Source organism: Gastrolobium bilobum, unplaced genomic scaffold, assembly GCF_033153095.1.
Source record: "Gastrolobium bilobum isolate Gb01-03AN ecotype WA unplaced genomic scaffold, APGP_CSIRO_Gbil_v1 utg48165, whole genome shotgun sequence".
Lineage (NCBI taxonomy): Eukaryota > Viridiplantae > Streptophyta > Magnoliopsida > Fabales > Fabaceae > Gastrolobium > Gastrolobium bilobum.
Genome location: NW_026896449.1, coordinates 156,011 through 180,484, shown reverse-complemented (window position 1 = coordinate 180,484; position 24,474 = coordinate 156,011). Strand labels below are relative to the sequence as shown.

Below are 24,474 nucleotides of genomic sequence, written 5' to 3'. Positions count from 1 at the left end.
ATCTAACAGTTCTATTCTAAATTATTAGATATATATGGAGACATGATTAACTCATATCGGTATAAAAATAATAAATCTTACTTCAGTATTAATTATTAATTTTTGTGTATCAAATGATTATAATTTATTGTTATATCAATAAATTATCGTTAATATATATTGAAGTTAAAATATATCAATAATTTATGGGTTATATACTTCTTTTATCATTGCAGATGGGAAAAAGTGCAGCAACACTTATTTTCATCAGGATACGCGTCTTGCTGATGTGTTTTTTTTTTTGTTAGGCCAGAATATGACCCTGTATCCTAGTGTTAATAATTTGCTGCAACTTTTCTTATCAGCAGCGAAAAGAGAAGCGAAGCATCATTCTTTTATTTTCATTTCTTTTTGATTTTTTTTTACCAACAAAGACTTACTCACGTACAAACAAACGAGAGCATCAAATCAAATCAACAATTAAGCACACGGTGGCAGACCTCTACAAGAAATCGGGTGACAAAAAGTAAAAATAAAAAAGATTTATTAATTAATACCCCAAAATTCAAAGTCTGCTTCAAATTCAAGCTGTTATTCTATCTTTGTATGTATATATACCATACAAAGTCCAAACTTTCTCTCCCTCCCTCCTTCGTTCTCTTTCTCCTTTTTCTTTTTTTCTCCCTTAAATCTCTCTCCCAGACCAGAATATCTCTTCTCCTTTTCTGGGGTTTTTCGTTGGTGACCCTATAGATTCTAGCTAGGGTTTATCACTCACTCACTCACCACCATGGCCGCCGAGAAGCTCAGAGATTTGAGCCAACCGATTGATGTGCCGTTGCTCGATGCCACTGTCGCTGCCTTCTATGGCACCGGATCTAAGGAACAGGTTAGTCTCCGTTTCCCTTTCTAGTGTCGTTACTTTTACGACTCAAACATTTGGCCCAATTCGGCTGCTTCTACTGAGCATTTCGTGGTGGAGAGTTATAGTCTTTCATAACTGTTTGGTGTTCGCACAATGTGTGAAAACATTGAAGCCATAATGAACTTCCACTGTTAGGGTTTCATTAGACTGCTCGTTAACGTGTGGGGATTTCTTCTCCGTACAATAATGGCTCTGGGGAGGTTTTATTATTATTGTTATTTTTTACTGTGAAATTGTTTTGGCCTTTCGTAATTATACTTTCTGGGGATGGTATTGCTTCGAGGCAAACGAACTTGATTTACTAAGAAAGATTTGGGAAATAAAATTTGGTTAGTATCATTGGTGTGGAAAATGTTCTCTTTTTAAATCCTAGCGTGTTCGTTTAATAACGGTTCTTTACTTTTTTTTATGATGCAGAGAACTGCTGCTGACCAAATTTTGCGCGAAATGCAAAATAATCCAGATATGTGGCTTCAAGTCATGCATATTTTACAGAACACTCAAAGTCTAAATACTAAGTTCTTTGCTTTGCAGGTTAGTTTGTTTATTGATATGTTATGTGGGGGTAAACTACTTAAGCCAATTATTTTTTATATATAACACGTAAAACTCTGTCCTGCCTAAAATTTAATGTAAATTTTGGATAATTCCAATTATTTTGCCATTTCATGGAGTCAACATATTTGTTCTGCAATCGAAATGTTGGGTTCCTGGAACAGAGTATACTAAATTATATGTGGTAATGCCCAAATGAATATTCGAGCCTGATTACATTTGTTTTATAAAGGAACAGGATCCATTGACTTATCTCACTACACTTGGCACTATGGTAACCCTCTAAAAAACCATAAACTGTGTTATCACAAGTTTTTTTTTGTCCATTTGTGGTACTTGTATTTGTCTTATAAAAGTGCATTAACTGTGTGAAAATATGAGCTCTTCCTTAGATTTCATGTTCAATTTATTTTTCTCCTGGTTATGATAATGGGGATTTATATTTTTATGAATTTACTCTGTCAGGTATACAGTATACAATTAGGTGCATGTTAGACACCTATGAAACACCGATACACAGAATTTTTTTTCCCAACATATTGAACACACATCCGGTACCGATACTGATATAATCGGAACCCATTATAGGAAATATGGAAGAGAAAGGAGTGTTGGGGAGAGAGCGGAGGGATTTTGTTTTGGTTTTAAAGGGGAGAGTGCGGAGGGATTTCGTTTTGGTTTTAAAGGGGAGAGGGTGGATTTCTCTCATCAACCATGTTTGGGGAAGTAAGTGACACATGGATGGATATCATGAAGGTGATAAAAAGCATTCACCCGAAGCATTACACGTGTGCAAAAGACAGTACTGGGCAGTGACACAGCCACACGTAGATAGGAATAGGATTAATTCGTTTGTGTCTGCTGATGTTGATTATGGTTGAAATGAAGGCGTGGAAGCTGGTTGAAACTGCACGTGGTTATTAAACAAACAAACCAAAAAAAAAGGAAAAGTGTTTGTCATTTTAAATGACAGAAAGTTATGTCATTTTAAAAGAGATACAGACACAGAAAATTTGAATTTTAAATTAAAAAAAACCACCCACTTTCTCTCTCCCATGATTTCTGTTTTTCTATGTCTATATCTCTCCTAAAATGACATAACTTATGATATTTAAAATGACAAACACCAAACCCAAAAAAAAAATAGTATAATTTTATTGTTATTTTTATTCTTTAATAAATTATTTACAAATTATCAACTGAACAAAGTTGCTGCACATATTATATCAAATATTTCTTTTTATTATATTTTGTTAATGTGAAGTACATCTTTATATTAAAAATATTATTTAATACTAAAACGTATCGAAATATTAGTATTTTTGAAGTAACGTATTGGAAACGCTGTGTCGGAATCGGTGCTTCATAGTTAAACACTCCATAGATCATTAGGGAATTTTGAGTAAGGGGCAGAAAAGGGATTTGGGTTGTAATTTTGAGTAAGGGGCAGAAAAAGGAATTTGGGCTGTAACAACCTTGCCTTCTTAGGAGGATGGTGTAACGGAAGGGGAAACAGTTGGAAGCAAAGATAAATGGGAGGGAGAGGTAGGGGAAAAGACACCCAATGATTGTGTGAGCTTTGGGGCGTTTGGGCAGGGAGGTTTGCAGACTCTTGAAGTGCTGCAGTTCTATATTTGTTTTTTAGTTTTGTGACTGATTTTGATCTTTGTAATTGAAGTTTATCACTATTTCCTCATACTGGAATACCTTGATTCTATCAGTGTATAAACCTTTTCATGAGAGGGTAGGGTATATTGCAACAGATTTTATTCTTAGAGGCGTGGGCAGTTACACTGCTATGAGAATCCTGAAGTTATGTTTCATACCTAAGATTGTGACGGTAATTTTGTCTAAAATATCAATGGGGGTTTCTGTTCCTGCAAAAGATTAGAGTTTCTACCATAACCTTGTAAGTTGTAACTGTTGCTAGATAACTATCAACAGTATGTAGAGCAACAATTATAATATTCACTTTTATATAAAAAATATGAATCAGAAACTGTTATTTAGCATCACTTACAGGGCATACTAAAGATAATAATTTATTGTATGGATCAAGGTATATGTGCCTGTGCTAGATTGAACCAATTAGTTATAAATACAATTTGGAAGCATGCTTACTTTAAAGGACAAATGAGAATCATGAAGTTATGTTTCATGCCTAAGATTGTGACGGTAATTTTGTCTAAAATATCAATGGGGGTTTGTGTTCCTGCAAAAGATTAGAGTTTCTACCATAACCTTGTAAGCTGTAACTGTTGCTAGATAACTATCAACAGTATGTAGAGCAACAATTATAATATTCAATTTTATATAAAAAATATGAATCAGAAACTGTTATTTAGCATCACTTACAGGGCATACTAAAGATAATAATTTATTGTATGGATCAAGGTATATGTGCCTGTGCTAGATTGAACCAATTAGTTATAAATACAATTTGGAAGCATGCTTACTTTAAAGGACAAATAATAAGGTGTTTCAGTTGTAATTAATTGATATTCGAGTGGAAGTACTTGTAGCTAAAGTCTTTGGACCTCTGCATCCTACTGGTTTTCAATAGTGTCTTTGGAAGCAACAATTATTAGATGCCAAAAAGTTTCACTTTGTTAAAAAAATTCCATTTTTAGATGCTTTTTTAACTAAGAAGTTCTTATTATATTTTTTCTCTATGCTTTTATATACAGGTACTAGAAGGTGTAATTAAATATAGATGGAATGCGTTACCTGTTGAGCAGCGAGACGGAATGAAAAATTTCATATCTGATGTTATTGTACAGGTATCAGCCACATTTGGAGAAAGCAGAAATCTGAGCTAGTCAGACTTACTTTGTTGTTTTGTCAATGCTTATGGTCTTTCTGCATTGTCTCATTATTGAACTTTCTTCTATAGCTTTCTAGCAACGAGGCCTCATTTCGAATGGAGCGGTTGTATGTCAACAAACTGAATATTATATTAGTTCAGGTACAAGTAATACTGCATTTCCATATTACTACAATTGATTATTCCTGTTAATTTCAACCAGTTATTCAGCGCATATGCTTCTTTTATGAAGATGAAAGGGATATCTTTTCTGCAGTTTCTTTTGTTTTTCTTATGGAGATTTAGATTTCTTTTGCACTTCCTCTTTATGAATCTGGATTTGCAATCTTTCATTGCATTCTTTTGGTGTTTGGTAACTACTATTAATTTGTGCTCAGCTAAAACATGTATATAATGGTCAGCATATCATATATGCAGATTTTGAAGCATGAGTGGCCAGCGAGATGGCGAAGCTTTATTCCGGACCTTGTTTCAGCAGCTAAGACTAGTGAAACAATTTGTGAGAACTGTATGGCAATACTGAAGGTAAGTTTGTCATACTTTTGGTTAAAATTTATTCCTTTTAACAATGAATAACATTAAAAAATGTTCTGTCAGCTATTGAGCGAAGAGGTTTTTGATTTTTCAAGAGGAGAGATGACTCAGCAGAAGATAAAAGAGCTTAAACAATCATTGAATAGGTAACAGTTGATGACTTTGTTTATATAGAAACTTAATCTAACATTATATATTGGGTGCTATTTCATCTCTCTTTCTTTTATCTCGGAGATCTGACATTTTTTATTTTTGGGGGTTTTGAGGGAAGCCCCAAAGGGGCCCCACGGGAAGGGGGGGAGGGGGTTGGAGTGAAGTGCGAAGATGTCAAAATTTTGAGTTTTAGTTATTGGTTCACAGTGATAGTTTTGTAAGGTTTCTTTTCTAAAAACCTTCCCCGTGCTTTTTTATTGCTGAAGCTGATGTCCAAGTGTTGGACATCAGTTATTGATTCTTCTTACTGGTCCTGGTTTTACATGCTGTAGCTAGTTAACTGTTCAATTATTTAATGTGATTTTATACACGTTTACTTTATATGGAGTGCCTATATATTGCTAAGAGTTATATTTGGTTTTGCAGTGAATTTCAGCTCATACACGAGTTATGCTTATATGTGTTATCAGCATCCCAACGAGCTGAGCTCATACGTGCAACACTGTCTACATTGCATGCCTTCCTATCATGGATTCCTTTGGGTTATATATTTGAATCACCATTGGTGGGTGCTGTTTTCTGCTTAAATAACACTGCCATGGAGGAATTCTGAAATGTTTTGGTATTTTTGTTCATCACAGCTTGAGACACTACTAAAGTTTTTCCCAATTCCAGCGTATCGGAACCTGACATTGCAATGTTTAACCGAGGTATGTATTGTCTTAAAATGCTCATGCTTTTACCTGAAACTTTCATGATTGTTATTCATTTTTTATGTTCACAGGTGGCAGCCCTTCAATTTGGGAATTACTATGATGCACAGTATATTAAGATGTATAGCATATTCATGATTCTTATTCATTTTTTATGTTTACAGGTGGCATCCCTTCAATTTGGGAATTACTATGATGCGCAGTATATTAAGATGTATAACATATTCATGGTTCAGTTGCAGGTATGTTTAACTAGCTTTGCCTTCTATTCCACATACTGCATTTTGTATTTTTAATTTGTTTATTTGCTTCATCATAATCCTGTATCCATTTTTTCTATTTTGATTATATAAAACAATTTCTTGGTTTATTTTGGGGTGATATTATGTTTAATGCAGACCATACTTCCACCTACTACAAATATACCTGAGGCATATGCACATGGTTCAAGTGAGGAACAAGTGAGTCTTTGTAATTTGCTGAAACAAGTAACCTGGTTTACTAAATTACTTGTGAAGTATCTGTCTGATGCCTGGCCTTTTTGTTCTGTGTTTAGGCTTTTATACAGAATTTGGCACTATTCTTCACCTCATTTTACAAGGTAGGGTTTCTTATCTCAGTCTTATGCCTATCTGTGATATTATATTGCAATTATATAATCATAAAACATAATGGAAACTGGTGAAAGAATTTGACCTCACTTAGGGTGAATTTTTGTTTGCATTGTGGATTAAATCATGCATTAGCATATTTAAGAATAGACCCAACTTTCCTTATCTTGAATTGTGGTGTCTAAATTTTCTTTCTATATCTGCGCAGCACCTATTCCTCCTCCTCCTCTTCTCCCATATCATTGTTGGTTTTTGACCGGTGTTCAGCTTTCTATTTAACAACACTACTGGTGTGGTGGTACCCTTCTGTTTATGCAGGTTCACATTCGAATTCTGGAATCCACTCAGGAGAATATATCTTCTTTGCTATTGGGTCTCGAATATCTTATCAACATCTCATATGTGGATGACACTGAGGTTTTTAAGGTGTGATGATGTTGACATGTTTTTTCCCTCTGCATATTTCTTCTGTTATGAATGCTCTGGCTAATGTGTCTGTTCTTGAGTTTACCAGATAGACTCCCCCAACCCCCCCCAAGATGTCCTGACAATATGTCTATTTGCCTGCATATGTGTATACGTGTCTCTGCCTCCTGTTCTGAATATACTAGATTCATATTGTACTTGATTTGTCAAAAATACCAGGTCTGTCTGGACTACTGGAATGCCTTGGTTTCAGAACTGTTTGAGCCACATCGTAGCTTGGAGAACACTGCAGCAACTGTTGCAAACATGATAGGACTTCAGGTGCTGTCTCTCTAATGATGTGCTCATAACCTTGCTCTTTGGTTGTTAAAATCAAGAACCGGCAATTGGTTTTTCCCTCACTAAAACGCTTTTGTAACAAAATAGGATCCTTTCCTTTTTGTGTGAATGATATCATTATATTCAAATTAAACATTGAGAGTTGAGGCTACGGATGCTGTTGTTCTGTTGGCTCTTACAGCATTATTTACTAGCTGCTAATTGATTAATATTTCTGCCATGATTTACTGCATTGATGCCTTTTGTTCGTTGTTGTATTTTTTTATTTTCTCCTTTTTTAAGGGGGATTTCTTATTCTCCTTTCCATCTGTAATATTTTTCTCTTCGTCTTAATAAATTACTTCCATAAAATTTTTTTAGAGAACCATTGTAATTTTCCACACGGCTCCTTTTTTGTACGTAATCTTCCTCAAAGTTTTGATCTATGAGCAAACTTGTTAATGAATTATTTAAAGATATGGTGCTGTAAATGTTTTATAACAAATAAAATGAAATAAGGTGAAACTAGATTTGATAATTATGGCCTTTCTCCCTCCATTTTTCCATATTATTTCTTTTCTCTCTTTCTTTGTCTACTGTTATTGTTTATTTGAATTACTTTTGAACCTGCATACACATAGGGCATGGTATTCCTATCACAATATTCTTGTTATGCGAATGGTCCATTTTTAAATCTAACATGTGTATTGCAAGAGAGTTTGGATAAGAAGGTCTGAAATCAAAAACCATTATTCTGCGATATACATTTTATGAAAATGGTCTTCAGTTAATAATAGTATTAACTCAAATGTGTACAGCATTTTCTGCGGTGTATTATTATTTTATTTTAAGATTCTGATAGCTTTAATATATCTTTTGCATTATCAATTTTTTTTCTTCTGCAAATGATGATTTTTTAATCTGAGTATCTCTCATATCTCTGATATACTATTTTTATCTTTCTAAGAATGGTTCAAGTGACATGGGTCTATGTTTCTCAATGGAACCAGCAGGTGACAGGGACAGCGACAATGATGCTTCCTGGTATGGTTGATGGCGTTGGTTCACAGCTCCTTCAGCGTCGACAGCTTTATGCTATTCCCATGTCAAAGTTGAGAATGCTTATGATCTGTCGTATGGCTAAACCAGAAGAGGTTCTCATAGTTGAAGATGAAAATGGGAATATTGTCCGGGAAACCATGAAGGACAATGATGTTCTAGTTCAATATAAGGCAATAATGTTCAATCTTACTTCTGACTAGAGGATTATATTCGCATATAGATGGGGGGAAACTGTCTTGAAGCCATTTTCATCTGAATATTGTATTTTTAGTAGATAGCTCATTCAGAATAATAAGTTTTGGAGATTTCTGTTACTACATTCTGTGATTAATCATAGTTCAATCAATTATGCAGATTATGAGGGAGACTCTTATTTACTTGTCACATCTTGACCACGATGATACTGAAAAGCAGGTATGCAAATCAGAAAGCCTTGGCCCCTTTCTTGTTTTGAAGGGAAATAAAAAATCATTCTGTGGCTTCTTTCTTGTCCATTTCAAATTTTATTATAGGGAACTTTATATTTTTTCAAATATGAGCTGATTTTCTTTTTATCAAATGGTAAAATCAGGATGGCAATTTATGATCAGCGTTTCTTGAAAATAGGATTAACAAACTGAGCTCCATTTTAATAATCTAAAGATATACCAATGTTGTATGGATATGTTCTTTTTATTTAGAGTGTTATGATATACTGGCTAACTATTATGAAATTGTTACATTTTTGTGCCTATATAAATATCACACCTTGATGCACTGAACTCTTGTAATATGTGCAGATGCTGAGGAAATTAAGTAAACAACTTAGCGGTGAGGATTGGACATGGAACAATTTGAACACACTCTGCTGGGCGATAGGATCTATATCTGGTTCGATGATGGAAGAACAGGTACTGTGAATATTAGATTTCTGAGAGAAAGTGTGAGAAATGGAGAGAAAATCTGAGAGAGAAAGGGAAAATTCTGGAGAATGTTCATTGTATTGCATGTGTGAAAAAGATACACTGAAATAAGTCCACTGTTGTACATATATCAGACGATGGTGATGACTCAGCAAGGAGTCATCTAAACAGAAAGTAGTTAAGTAAAACAACACAGCTAAAGGGATTGGTTCAAGTGAACCCAAGCCCATGATAATGAATATACACCCAGTAGGTAAAGCGAGACAAAAAAAAGTAAAATACAAAGTATATTTTCCTAATATCTCTAATAGTGAAAAACCAAATATGCATTATTCAGCCAACTCTCAATTTCCATGATTTCTATTATACTATTGGTTTGATCCAAATATCATAAGGAGTTATCCTATATTCCTAATCCATTAGCCTTTTTTGGCTCCACTTATTTGGTATCACTGATATGAATTCAATAAATGTTTCATATAAATCTTAGTCTAGAACAGGTAAAGTGTGTTTCTTAATTCTACACTTGATGCAAACAATGATTAGCTTGATGATACAGAAGCAGTCTGACTTAATTTGGTTGTAGAGGGTTAGCAAGTTTGCCAGTTTGTAGGATTTTTTGTTTAGGAACTTGGGAGAAAATAAAAGAACAAGACTTAATGAAGTGAGAAATGTGTCTTGGGACGGAGTTGAGGAAAGCTGTTAGTATTGTGAAGTGGTAGACATATTTTTTCCAATGTTCCAGACCTCCCTTTTTTAGTCATTTTTTTTTCTCTATATTCATTTTTCCTAGGAAAGCTGTTGGCTTTGAGATTGTTTTTCTGACTTGTGAGGACAACCACGTTGACTCAATGTTGGATTATTCTATCGTTTCTAGGACTGAAGCATGTATAACACCCTTTTCCCAACTGATTAGATTTGTTTAATGCCTATAATTTTTATGGATTCTTTTATGGGGTGTGACTCCCCCCCTCCCTCCCTCCCTCCCTCCCTCCCTCCCTCTTTTTAGTCATTTATAGCTCACATCTTGGTTTTGTGGCAGGAAAACAGATTTTTGGTTATGGTCATCCGTGATTTATTAAATCTATGTGAAATCACAAAGGGAAAAGATAACAAAGCTGTTATTGCGAGTAATATCATGTAAGAGTTGTTTATGTATTCATTTGCTTTGTTAGAGAATAATATAAACCATTAGGCTCTCACCCAACATCTTAAGGTTTTGGGTTGAATTGGTTCTTTACATGGTATCAGAGCTTAAGTGACCACAAGGTCACTAGTTTGATTCTCACCGCCCTCCAGTTGTGGAATTAAATAAGCATAAGGTAAACCAAAAATAAAAAAATAAAAAATTGGGCCTATGCAAAATCCACGCTTCAATCCCAAAGGGCTCTTGCGTGAGAGGGTGTGTTAGAGAATAATAAAAACTATTAAAAGGCTCTCAACCAACACCTTAATGTTTTGGGTTGAATTGGTTTTTTACATGATCCATGTTATTAATTGCTTTTTTCATTGAATAATAAATAGCTGCTTTCGTTGGCAGGTATGTTGTGGGGCAGTATCCGAGGTTTTTAAGAGCTCATTGGAAGTTTCTAAAAACTGTTGTGAATAAGTTGTTTGAGTTTATGCATGAAACACATCCTGGAGTTCAGGTTTAGCTTTCTTCCCTTGATGCTTTCTGTGAATCTCTACGTGCCTGTTATCTCTAACAATATTTGCATAACTCGTTAAAGTAAACCTAGGCTGTGCTAATTTTCCTTATATCAGCAGCTTTGTTTATGTCAAACAACTCAAATTGAGATGCTGTTTTTTTTAATGTTTGTTGCTTAAGTATTACTGTGTGGCGTCTTATTATTTTCTTGTGTGTATTATAAATGTTTCTGCATGTTTTATCCTGAATTTTTGACTGCTCATGGCTTATGACTTTTAAACTGACTTTTTTTTTTTTTGAAAATAAAGTAATTTTGATGAGATACCTCATTGTATCATTGTAACCTATATAAACCATCTTCAAGAAACAAATTATAAATATGCTAAAAAAGTAATATTCAATTATTTAGTTTTAATATTTCCCTTCGGTCTTCAATTCCCTTTTTCTTTTACAAATTGATTATATATGTGTGGTGTGTAGTGTCAATAGAATTGATGAGCAGAATATTTGGCATTATTTGTGCAGATTTGTAATTATATCCTTAATTAATTAGCCAGCTGTAGGTTATGATTTGTAATTATATCCTTAATTAATTAGCCAGCTGCAGGTTATGATTGTGTAATTATATCCTTAATTAATTAGCTAGCTGTAGGTTATGATTGTATAGTTATGATTGTGTAATTATATCATACTATTTAAATGAGAATTCTCCAAAGGAGAACATAAGGTTTTATCCCAATTTCTCTAAGTTTAACATGGTATCAGTCTAGGTTTCGTTACTAAATTTTTCGCTGTGCTCACAGTCTCTGAGTTCCCAAGTTCTAGTCTTTTGCGCGTACTGTTCACGTCGCGATTCTTGTTTTTTGTTTCCTCTCGCGATTTTTCTCAGCATCATGTCTACTGAAAAATATGATGTTCTTTTTGTTCGTCTTAATGGAAAGAACTACTCCACCTGGGCATTTCAATTCCAGATCTTTGTCAAAGGCAAGGAGCTTTGACGGAACTAATTCTGCTCCTGACAAAACTACGCACCAAGCGGCACATGCCCAATGGGAGGCCAAAGATGCACAGGTAATGACTTGGATCATAGGCTCTGTTGAGCCTAGTATTGTCCTCAATCTCAGACCCTTCACAACGGCAGCAAAGATGTGGGACTATTTGAAGAAAATTTATAACCAAACAAACACTGCTCGCAGGTTCCAGCTTGAACATGAAATTTCTCTTTTTCAACAGGATAGTCTCTCAATTTCTGAATTCTATTCTCATTTCATGAATCTTTGGGCTAAATATACTGACATTGTCTATAAAGATTTGTCGACTGAAGGACAAACTGCAGTCCAAAATGTTCATGACACCACAAAACGAGATCAATTTCTTGTGAAATTGAGATCTACTTTTGAGGGCATTCGCACCAACCTAATGAACAGGGCTCCTGTTCCCTCCTTGGATGAATGTCTAAATGAATTGTTTCGTGAAGAACAACGTCTCCTTACTCAGACAAACATGGAACACCAGAAATCTGCCTCCCTTCCTGTAGCGTATGCAGTACAAGCCAAACCACGAGGTCGAGACATGAGTACTGTCCATTGTTTCTGCTGCAAAGGCCATGGACATTTTGCTTCAAATTGTCCTAAAAAGTTCTGTAATTACTGCAAAAAAGGTCACATCATCAAAGAATGTCAAATCAGACCACCACGGAGAAATGCAACAACCTTCACGGCCACTGTTGGCTCTTCTACTACTCCTGTTTCTGTGGATCAGAATCCGCCTGTTTCTGTGCCAACTTTAAACCCTGAAATGGTTCAACAAATGATTGTTTCTGCATTTTCTGCTTTGGGTCTTTCAGGTAAAGTTTCTTTATCCAGCTCTCCTTTGTACTTTGACTCTGGTGCATCCAATCATATGACCAACAATGTTGCTTCTCTTACCAATGTTACAAATTACTCTGGTAATTTACAAATACACACTGCGGATGGAAACAATTTACCTATCACAGCAATTGGTGATATTTCTTCATCTCTTACCAATGTTTATGTTTCCCCTGATCTCACCAGTAACCTTATTTCAGTTGGTCAATTAGTTGACAGTGATTGCAAAGTTGAATTCTCAAAGTCTGGTTGTCATGTGCAGGATCAACACTCAGGGAAGGTGATCGCGAAGGGGCCTAAAGTTGGACGTCTTTTTCCTCTTTATTCATTGTTGTCACCATGTTCTTTTCAATCTTTTATTTCTTGTAATTCTGCAACTGTTAATTTTCAATTATGGCATAAGCGTCTTGGTCACCCAAATTCGAATGTACTTCATGCCTTAATGAAATCTGGAGTTCTTGGCAATAAACATTTCCCATCTTTTAGTGCTGTTCAATTTGATTGCAATTCTTGTAAACTTGGTAAAAGTAAAATTCTACCATTTCCAGTTCATCAATCAAATGTAAATCAGCCTTTTGACATAATTCACAGTGATTTATGGGGCATCACCTGTAATATCTCATGCACATTACAAATATTTTATCACTTTTATTGATGACTATAGTCGTTTCACATGGGTCTATTTTTTGCGATCTAAAGCTGAAGCTTTCTCTGCATTCCAATTTTTTCATTCCTATGTTCAAACTCAGTTTGCATCAAAAATTAAAACTCTGCGTTCTGACAATGGGGGGGAATACACATCTCATTTGTTTCAAGAGTTCTTGCAGAAAAATGGTATATTATCTCAAAGGTCGTGTCCTTCCACACCCCAACAAAATGGGATAGCTGAAAGAAAAAACCGTCATCTTTTTGATGTTGTCCGTACCTTAATGTTGGACTCTTTAGTACCCTCCCATTTTTGGTGTGAAGCTCTCTCAACTGCTGTCCACCTTATTAATCGGCTGCCTTCTCCAGTCTTGCACAATGATTCCCCTTTCTTAAGGTTATTTGGTAAGCAACCCAATTATTCAACTCTTCGCACCTTTGGTTGTGTCTGTTATGTTCATCTTCAGCCACCAGAACGCACCAAACTCACAGCTCAATCTGTTAAATGTGCTTTTCTTGGTTACTCAGCCCATCAAAAAGGTTTTTTATGCTATGATCCTCACTTACATAGGATTCGGGTTTCTAGAAATGTCATCTTTCAAGAAGATACATATTTTTTTGCTACTAACCAAGTCACTCAATCTTCTACATCCAAATCTGTCTTGCCATTGTTTCCTAACAGTTTTGCAGAAAACCAAGCTCGTCCTCCTGTCATTGTCTACCAAAGACGTCAGACTGTTCCACCAATTCAGACTTCAATCCCTTCAAGGCCCCCTTCTGATCATTCTCTGGCTGCTGATCCAGTGCATGCACTAGAACTTGCCCCTTTACGTCGCAGTACTCGCATTCGTAAACCACCGGAAAAGTATGGTGTTTCTGAATCTTTATCTTTGACAGCAACTTTAGCATCTATTCCTATTCCTTCTTCATATAAACAGGCAATGGAGCATAAATGTTGGCAGGATGCTATAGAGACTGAACTTCTTGCACTAGAGGAAAATCAAACATGGGACATTGTTCCATGTCCTTCATCGGTTAAACCTCTTGGCAGTAAATTTGTATTCACTATAAAGTTGCGTTCAGATGGATCCATCGATCGATACAAGGCTAGATTGGTTGTTCTTGGAAATAAGCAAGAATATGGCCTAGACTATGAAGAGACCTTTGCGCCGGTGGCCAAGATGACTACTGTGCGGACTATTATTGCCATTGCTGCATCTGAATCTTGGCCAATTCACCAGCTAGATGTCAAAAATGCCTTCCTTCATGGTGACCTCAAAGAAGAAGTTTACATCAAACTTCCTACGGGTATGCCCTTACTATTACCTAATATTGTTTGTAAGCTAAAACGTTCTTTGTATGGATTAAAACAGGCACCAAGAGTGTGGTTTGAAAAGTTTAGCACAACATTACTTGGTTTTTCCTTCATCCAAAGTAGCTATGATCCATCTCTTTTTCTACAAAGGACCTCCAAAGGAATTGTGATTCTCCTTGTCTATGTGGATGACATTATCGTCACCGGCTCAGATCAAGAGGCTATCACTACAATCAAACAATTGATGCATACAACTTTCCACATGAAAGATCTTTGACAGCTCACTTATTTCTTGGGATTAGAAGTACAATTCCAACAAAAAGGCATCTTTGTCACTCACCACAAATATACTCAGGATCTAATTCAACTAGCTGGTCTCACCACTGCAACTATGGTTGACACTCCCATGGAAGTTAATGTAAAGTTAAGACGGGATGAAGGTGACCTTCTACAAGACCCAACTTTATATCGAAAGTTGGTAGGAAGTCTCATCTACCTCACCATCACAAGACCTGATATCTCTTTTGCTGTCCACACGGTCAGCAAATTCATGCAAAATCCTAGACACTTGCATCTTACAGCAGTACAACGAATCATTAAATATTTGTTGGCCACTCCCAGCCGTGGTATCTTCTTTCCGACAAATGCAACCATACAACTTCAAGCATACAGCGATGCTGATTGGGCTGGATGTCCCGACACAAGGAAGTCTACTACTAGCTGGTGTATGTTTTTAGGAGATGCCCCTATCTCCTGGAAATGCAAGAAACAAGAATCTGTCTCTAAATCCTCCACTGAAGCAGAATATCGGTCCATGTCTGCAGCATGCTCTGAGATTATTTGGTTACGTGCCTTCTTTCAGAACTTGGTTATTCACAAGCAACACCAACTCCGTTGAATGCTGATAATACAAGTGCCATACAGATTGCAGCAAATCCTGTATACCATGAAAGAACAAAGCACATAGAGGTCGATTGTCATTCAATCAGGGAAGCTTATGACCGTAGAATTATCACTCTACCTCATGTCTCAACATATGTTCAACTAGCTGACATCCTCACCAAGTCTTTGACACGTCAACGACATAATTTCCTCGTCAGCAAATTGATGCTTGTAGATTCACCAGCATCAATTTGAGGGGGGATGTCAATAGAATTGATGAGCAGAATATTTGGCATTATTTGTGCAGATTTGTAATTATATCCTTAATTAATTAGCCAGCTGTAGGTTATGATTTGTAATTATATCCTTAATTAATTAGCCAGCTGTAGGTTATGATTGTGTAATTATATCCTTAATTAATTAGCTAGCTGTAGGTTGTGATTGTATAGTTATGATTGTGTAATTATATCATACTATTTAAATGAGAATTCTCCAAAGGAGAACATAAGGTTTTATCCCAATTTCTCTAAGTTTAACATGTAGACAGTCTAATTTATGGTGTGCTACTGTGTTGGAGTATTCTAATCCATATATGTCTTCTATTTATGTGATTTTCCTTCATCTAGTTTATTCCAACTTTGTGTATTAAAATTTAAAATTAAATAATGAGACATTGTTTGATGATCAAAACATTTTATTACCTGTAGCATATATTTACTTCTAGGAATGCAATCACATTATTTTGTTTATTTTTCATGTATTTCAGGATATGGCCTGTGATACATTTCTGAAAATAGTCCAGAAGTGCAAGCGTAAATTTGTAATTACCCAGGTAACATGAACTGCCATTTCCTTCCTCTTCCATCCTCCCAAAAGAAGTGTCTGTTGTATCACTAGCATACACGTTCAGTAGTTGCTGAAATACATAGCAATAATTGCAATCATTATTTCAGGTTGGGGAAAATGAACCATTTGTATCTGAACTTCTATCTGGCCTTCCAACTACAATTGCGGATCTTGAAACCCATCAAATACACTCGTTCTATGAATCTGTATCAATTTTTTTTATCTCTTTTATCTCAAGTTTATTGATTATATTTTTTGTTCTATATTGTATCTTTATACTTGTGTGTGCACTTTTTTAAGTGATATTATCTTCTTATAGGTTGGTAACATGATTCAAGCAGAGTCTGATGCACAGAAGAGAGATGAATATCTTCAGCGATTGATGGAGCTCCCAAATCAGGTTCTTTGTTTGCTTGAGAAGCCATATTATTTCCTAAATCTCTTAAATGTTACGTACATGAATTCACATCTTTATTTATGGAAGCCAAGTGTTACTTTGCCTGAGACCTTGCTCTTTTTATTTGCAGAAATGGCTTGAAATTATAGGGCAGGCACGCCAAAATGTTGATTTTCTGAAGGATCAAGACGTAATTCGAACTGTGCTTAATATATTGCAGGTATGGCTTTGTAGTCATTCATGTAATATTTAGTGTGATTCTGTCGTATGTTCTTTAATATTTCACTCTGCATGCTTGGAAGCCATTTGAAGTAGAAATTGCACATTCTCTTTTGGCATCTTGATTACTTTGTTGTTTGATCTCTACTTTGCAAAATTCCAAAATTTCTCCTGCACGTTAGTCTTGTCCAGGGATGAAATGTTTCTTTTTATGTTATTCCTTCAAGTATAGTAAATGAATAGAATAGAAATAGTCCTGTGCTCTTTTCTTTTTGTGTACTTGATTGGCAATTCAACATAAGGTCTTGGATAGGGGTGGCAATTCAGGTTGATATGACGTGACATGAATTCGACACGAACATGAATACACTCAATACGAACATGACAAGAATTTGAAATCAGGTTAAAACCTTCGATACGAACATGACCTGTTGATTTTGCGAGTTGACACGACACGACACGAATAACCTGCAAACTCGTAGCGCGTCACTTATTTTGTGGGTTGACATAACACGCCACACCACGATTAACTTATCAACCCCAAATGTGTTACTTATTATGCACTTTGACACGACACGATAAGACACAAATAACCTGTTTATGACACGACACGTCATGAATAACCTGGAAGAAGATTAACACTGGTTAATTTTGGGTTTGCGGGTTGACACATGACAGAACACGAATTTTTTCATGTCATTTTTTTCAAATACAGACACAACATGAATTTGAAAACGGGTCAACCTAAACACAAATTTTTTGTGTCGTGTTTGTGTAGTATTAGTCTATGTAGCACCGATACTGATACGTGATACGATACGACATGACACTTTGACACGTTAATTCTAAAAAATGTTAGATTTCGACACGTTAGGACATGTTTTGATATTAAATAATATTTTTAATTTATGTAGTGTATATTATATTTAATATTTAATAATTTACAAAAAATGAAACTAAACTTATAATAGTCATCAATTTTGCAAAGAAACATAAGATATCCCAAATATTTATATTAAATCAATAAAATGGTAATCGTAATCTAACGAATCTAATAGTTTGAACTAAAAACTCAACGCAACGCAACCTTTGAACATTTTTTTGAATTTCTATAATGCGTGTTGGAGTGTCAGGAAGTGTCGGGAAGTGTCGGACACTACACGTCAGGGTTTTTGAAGTATCGGTGCTTCATAGGTATTAGTGGGTTGTGTTGAAAATTGCCACCCTTACTCTTGGGTTTAATTCTTTCTAGTGGACCTTCGTTGTTAGGTTATTATCAATTCCACTGTAAGCCTCCCCTGCAACCTCCCCTCCGACTTGACTTCACTTGCATAAAAAAAAATATATCATTTGACTTTGATAGAGCTTTATGACTGGAATCAGAATTAGAAGGTTGTACCATGCTAGTTTGATCATTGGGGCCATGGTTTGAACACCTTTGCTTTTATTAAGTTTCTACTTTGTTTTGATGCGCAATTGTTATGATCTGTAGTCAATTCCAGGGTCTGTAGTTTTTATTGGTTTTCCCCCTAGTTTATGATGATAAGTTTAAGATTTAAGTCATTCCTAAATTGCAGACGAATACAAGCGTTGCAACTTCTTTAGGAACATATTTCCTTCCCCAAATCTCATTGATCTTTTTGGACATGTTGAATGTGTACAGGTATCTTCTGTTAACTGATAAGTCTTTATGCTGTGGAATCCCAATAGATACTTGTTTTAGCTATTAATAATTTGGTTAGATTCTTTTTTGGCAGTAAATATTAAAACATTTATTTGTCCCTGCAACAGAATGTACAGTGAGCTTATATCAAAAAGTATTGCAGAAGGGGGACCTTTTGCATCTAAAACGTCCTATGTGAAACTTCTACGGTAAGATTAATTAATATTATATTGGTTTTTATATTAACCAGATTACTATTTTAGGACCTTTTGGATAAGTATTCTTGATGCAGTTCGGTTAAGAGGGAGACACTTAAACTGATTGAGACATTCTTAGACAAGGCTGAGGATCAACCACAAATTGGAAAACAATTTGTCCCACCAATGATGGATTCCGTTCTGGGAGATTATGCCAGGAATGTGCCTGATGCAAGGGAATCAGAGGTTTTGTCACTTTTTGCCACAATTGTCAACAAGTATGTCATTTTTTATGTTTCATTTATTTTTATTTAATTGACGTAGGGAGCCTCTTTATTTTTATTTAAAGAGGGCGAGCCTAGAGCAATGATAGAGCTGTTACTTTGTGACTAAAATATGACGGGTTTGAATTCGGGAAACAATCTCTTTGCAAATATGCAAGGATAAGATTGTGTATAAGGATTTTGCTCACTCCACCCTCGCTAGTTGGGGTTTAATGGGAAGTGATTTTTTTTATGGAGCCTTGACATCCAAATTCTACATGTATATTTCCTTTACTCCTGATGCCAACCTTAGGCCAAAATCAGGTGGTGGGAAGAGTATGCTAAACGTCTGCTATTTTGCTTACCAATAGTGTGTCATTCATCTCTCTTCCCACTTGCAGATATAAAGCTGCAATGGTTGAAGATGTCCCTCGCATATTTGAAGCTGTTTTCCAGTGCACGCTAGAGGTAATTGTGTAGGTGATTTGGCTTGGTGTAAATGCTCTTGTTGACCATCATTATGCTAATGAACCGTATGTAGACTTCCAGATTTACCACCCAGTATTTACTTCTTTTTCTTTTTTAATATTTTTACTTTTACAATAAAATATTGCGACATTTTTTTAAAAGATATAGACCAACTTTATGCTTTTTGTTACTCAAGATTTAAATTTACTGTAAAGTGGTTTGAGATACATCATTTAGAAGTTATTGTAAAGAACCAATTCAACAACTCAAAAGCTTAAGCTATTGGGTGATGTTACATTAATGATTTTTTATATATTTGTAACATGTCCCTTCACACGAGAGTCCATTGGACTTGAAGGGTGAATGATGCATCAGGCCCGGGCTCAACTTACTTGCGCTAAGAAACTCCACGAGACTTAATTAATTATTAATTAAATTTTTTTTTTTGGGGGAGGGGGTGAGAATCGAGCCCGTGACATCGAGGCTTTGATATCATGTAAAGAACCAATTCAACCCAAAAGGTTAAGCTATTGGGTGAGGCTACATTAATGGTTTTTTATATATCTCTAACAGTTATTTTTTATCAATTATGAAGGTGTATATTTATTGGATATCTGCAACGAAATATCAACAGCATTATGTTTGTCTTTTTTATTCTGTTTCACAGATGATTACAAAAAATTTTGAAGATTACCCAGAGCATCGGCTGAAGTTCTTCTCTTTACTGTGTGCCATAGCTACTCATTGTTTTAATGCGTTAATCTGCTTATCAAGTCAGGTTGTGTTTCTTGCTCCTTCGCTTTATTTGACTTTATCCAATATTGACTTTGACTGACTATTTTTCAAAATTTCTAACCTCTGTTGTCTACCCCTGATGTTGTTTGTAATCTGTGGCAGCAACTGAAGCTTGTTATGGATTCAATCATATGGGCATTTCGGCATACAGAAAGGAATATTGCTGAAACTGGGCTGAACCTGTTGTTAGAGATGCTGAAGAAGTTTCAGGTTTGGTCTCTTGTGTATTATTTTGTTTACAGCTCTCACTCCTAACCTTCAAAAGTTCCTTCTTGCATTCTTAGTTTTTCTAGTTTGTTATTGTATATAGGTTTTTCTGTTTTGAAGGATTTCTTGTCCTTCTCATAGTTGTACCTCCCTCATTATCTCTAATAGAATTTCTTCTTTTTTATTATTATTTATGGGTCGAATGTCTATTTGTGTATATTAAACAGGCCTCCGAGTTCTGCAATCAGTTTTATCAGACATACTTTTTGACAATTGAGCGAGAAATATTTGCTGTCTTGACAGACACTTTTCATAAGCCTGGGTTCAAATTACATGTCTTGGTGCTTCAACAATTGTTCTGTCTGGTACAGTGTGAAATCATGCTTTTATTCTCATCTTACTAACTAGTGAAGAATTGCTGCAATGAAGAGTTTGACATTTTTCAGGCAGAAACTGGTGCCCTGACTGAGCCTCTTTGGGATGCTGCTACAAATCCTTATCCGTACCCAAGTAATGCAGCTTTTGTACGTGAGTTCACAATAAAACTTCTAAGCACTTCATTTCCCAACATGACTGCTGCAGAGGTAATTGGGGAGAAACAACTAATATTTAACTCCCTCCTTTGCCAGAATAGATGACTAATTTCAAGAAATTTGCAGGTTACCCAATTTGTTAGTGGACTCTTTGAGTCAACAAATGACCTCTCCACGTTTAAAACTCACATTCGAGATTTTCTTGTACAGTCAAAAGAATTTTCAGCTCAGGTAATGCTTTGTGGAGTACCATTTCTTTTACCTCCTTTGACCTATACAACAATTGGGGAAGTTATGAGTTGTGCACTTATAATGTTGACTTGTGCATAGTATTCAAGCTGGTTAAGCTGGTACAGATAACAATTGTTTGAATTAGTATTTTCTGCAAACTTTTGGGTAAATTTGTATAAATTTTTAAATTTTTTTCCAGATGCAAAACTTTTTACTACCTTTAGAACCTTGGGTCTGTTTGGCTCTGCTGTTAAATTTTTGCATTTTCATTTTTTTTTTTGAAAAAGCATTTAAATAAAGTCACAACTAAAAAGAATCTATGTTATATAAAAATATTTTATTTTTTGCTCTTGCTTCTCATATAAAAGCAATCGTATACAATTGCCAAGCGAACCAAAAAATCAAAAGAAGTGTTTTCATAACATAAAAGTAACTTTTTCTGATTTGATATTATGGCTGGCTTGTGGCTTGTGGCTTGAGCTGTTCAAATTCCTGAATGTAGCCATATGAATTTGTTGAGATATATAGTTCCACATTGGTTGTATGTGCAACTAATGTGGCCTTTATAAGGCCTTGGGCCCTCACCCTTTGAGCTAGCTTTTGAGGTGGTGACCTCAAGGTTCTTTACATGGTATCAGAGTCTCGCCGTCCCCCACTTTCTCTTGTGGCGTTTGTTAGCACAGGTAGGTTGGGCCTGTTGCATTGTCCACTCTTCAAAGCCCAATGGGCTCTCGTGTGAGGGGGCGTGTTGAGATATATAGTCCCACATTGGTTGTATGTGCAACTAATGTGGCATTTATAAGGCCTTGGGCACTCCCACCCTTTGAGCTAGCTTTTGGGATGGTGATCTCAAGGTTCTTTACAGAATTCATGACCGAAGTTGTGACTTTTGGAAGTTTTCAGCAATTAAAATTGAATCCTGACGCTAACTGCTGATTACTTTTGTTTGCGTATAATTGCATTGTAGGTTATTTGACCATGCAATGTAGCATGATATGTTGGAACGTATTATATTTTGACTGCATTTTAGCATCCGAGGTTTGTTAACTGTTCACTATCAACTGCAGGATAACAAAGATCTTTATGCTGAAGAGGCTGCAGCTCAGAGAGAAAGAGAGAGACAAAGAATGCTTTCTATTCCGGGGCTTATTGCCCCCAGCGAGTTGCAAGATGAAATGGTGGACTCATAGATGTAAGACTAAACAGCATGGGTGCAAGGGCATTTTGACTTGTATCACAGGTGCCTTGATTCAATCAAATACCAGATGCTTTGAGAACAGATGTAGCGTTTTAGTTTAGTTTTTCCGTTCTTCCCACTATTTCAGTTGGGACTGGTTTGGCATAGGTTCCTGATTTCAGAGGTTTGAGGTTTGGGTGGCTGGAGATACTGCCTTGTAGATTGGGTCAGTGTAGATTATTCAGTTGCTAATTTAGGATGGTAACAGTCATTTGTAAGGGATTCATCAGGGCAGCTTTCCATAGTATTACAGGATGGATGACTCAATTCTGAGTATTGATGACTCCTTAGGTGTGACCTCTTAACCTCTGACGGTTTGTGCAGAAAACCCCTTGTGGTTTGATATTTTGTATTTTTTTCACCAATTAATTTTAAGGAAATCGATGTACGGTGATTGCATTTAATATGGGTTTCATGGTATTAGTGTGTTGTAGATACGTGCCCCCTTCCTACCAATCGAAAGTAAAACGTTTTATTTGACTACCAATATCTTGCTTTCCAGCCATAAATCACTGCCAGGTATTCCGTAATTGTTTAAAGTACGGGGAAAATCTGTATGTGGAAAAGAGTAGTTTATTGTAACTCTCTACAGGCATCTTAGTGGTTAAACGCTCGATATTATGTGTGGGACTATGGTGTTATTTAATGTTTTGGCAGTTGTGCAAGTATTACCTCTTTGGTTGTTAATATGTCGTGGGTAGTATTTTCTACACATTTCAATATTTTTAAGAAATGGGTTCGGGGTATTTGATTAATTCACTCTAATTCCCATGATTTGTTCTTATTTTTTATTTTTTTGAGTTGATAGAAGGTTGTCATATTTCAATCTACGAAGAATTTAACCTAGCAATTGATTTCAAACGACAATCTCCTTTTATAGTAGTAACAAGCACAAACGACAAACACGATTACATCATTGCTTAAATTATATTCCATTACAAATCTCATCTTATGGATAATATGAAATCTAAATGCATACTAAAACAATCAGTCAATTACACCAATACAGGATTGCAATAGCATGACAACCAAATAAAATAAAATGGAGCGACCACCAACTTTATTAAAAAAAAATCAATTGGCTCGTGTAGCGCCAACATATATATTAGAAGGCGCTACATGAGGTGTCTGGCGCATTGGCCATTAGTTAGGTTTTAGGTAATGATTACTTAGTTAAATTTTTATTCAAAAAAATAACGATTACGTAATTTGAGTTATGTAACACACATATATAATTACTTAACGGAAGTTGAGGGAAACAGAAAAGAAAGAGAGCGAAACGGAGAAAGGAGAACGAAAGAAAAGAAACAAAAGCATAGAGTAAGAAAGAAAAGAAAGAAATCGAGAGAAAGAAGTGAGTGGAAGAAAGAAGGAAATAGAACCGGGAGAGGAAATAAGAAAATTAGCAAAGGAAGGTAATAATGGGAGAAGGTCTCGTTCTCTTACTTTCATCGATTTTATATTTAAAGTTGATATTTCAAGTTATTTCTTTAAAAGTTATGAAAGTTTCGTTATTCTATCCAAATATTTTCTTATGAATCTCTTATACTCTTTTGGTGTATCTGTTGTCTTTGATATTATAGGGTAAGAGACGTCTTATCATAGCTTGAGCTTCGCCATACAAATTTTTTCACATACAGAAGCCACAGAATTTGGGCGCTCACAACATTAGTCGTTTCAGTTAAAGACTACATGTTCTTTTATTGTTTATACGCAAAACCCAAAAAGATTTGGGTATGTTACAAAGGTTTGAGTATGTGTGAATAAAGAAACCCACAAAAGTTTATTATTTATGATATTATTTGATTATTATAAATATATTTTGAGAGAATGATATTTTTCATTAAGATTGCTGGACTGGTTATAGTTCAAAAACTCCATTATCAATGATATTTTCTTATGTGTGTTTATATTTATGTTAACCTTTCTAAAAGAAAGCAAGTCAGTATGTGTAGCTTTGTAATAGAGTCAAACATTATGATTAAAGATTTGAAGACTGGAGTGACTGATAGAGTAGAAACATTTTTTTGCAATTTAGATGATGATATAATATAGTCC

At 35.4% G+C, this 24,474-nt stretch overlaps 1 protein-coding gene across 4 annotated transcripts; it reads left to right on the top strand.

The window, feature by feature from the left end:
* The first annotated feature begins 631 nt into the window (after positions 1 to 631).
* On the top strand, positions 632 to 22,820 carry LOC133299813 (protein EXPORTIN 1A). 4 transcript variants are annotated; one of them, XM_061499301.1, is made up of 32 exons: positions 632 to 868; positions 1,322 to 1,438; positions 4,147 to 4,239; positions 4,353 to 4,424; positions 4,701 to 4,808; positions 4,881 to 4,963; positions 5,397 to 5,535; positions 5,612 to 5,680; positions 5,848 to 5,925; positions 6,082 to 6,144; positions 6,240 to 6,284; positions 6,613 to 6,720; positions 6,940 to 7,020; positions 8,049 to 8,270; positions 8,455 to 8,514; positions 8,880 to 8,990; positions 10,045 to 10,142; positions 10,543 to 10,651; positions 16,127 to 16,192; positions 16,314 to 16,412; positions 16,526 to 16,606; positions 16,734 to 16,823; positions 18,400 to 18,485; positions 18,614 to 18,694; positions 18,778 to 18,960; positions 19,347 to 19,413; positions 20,081 to 20,191; positions 20,311 to 20,418; positions 20,643 to 20,780; positions 20,862 to 20,999; positions 21,075 to 21,179; positions 22,247 to 22,820. In XM_061499301.1, the coding sequence occupies exons 1-32, from the start codon at positions 770 to 772 to the stop codon at positions 22,367 to 22,369; spliced, it is 3,231 nt and encodes a 1,076-aa protein (XP_061355285.1). In that variant the 5' UTR covers positions 632 to 769; the 3' UTR covers positions 22,370 to 22,820. The 4 variants fall into 4 exon arrangements, with proteins under 4 accessions (XP_061355285.1, XP_061355284.1, XP_061355283.1 ...); XM_061499300.1 differs by having other exon boundaries at positions 6,940 to 7,041; positions 8,052 to 8,270; XM_061499299.1 differs by having other exon boundaries at positions 6,940 to 7,041.
* Positions 22,821 to 24,474: the final 1,654 nt, after the last annotated feature.

Bases quoted from the DNA above. Each gene is read 5' to 3' on its own strand.
- LOC133299813 (XM_061499299.1), top strand. From the start codon at position 770: ATGGCCGCCGAGAAGCTCAGAGATTTGAGCCAACCGATTGATGTGCCG. The intron at 869-1,321 runs GTTAGTCTCCGT...TTTATGATGCAG, and splicing joins GCACCGGATCTAAGGAACAG to AGAACTGCTGCTGACCAAAT. The intron at 20,781-20,861 runs GTACAGTGTGAA...GACATTTTTCAG, and splicing joins TTCAACAATTGTTCTGTCTG to GCAGAAACTGGTGCCCTGAC.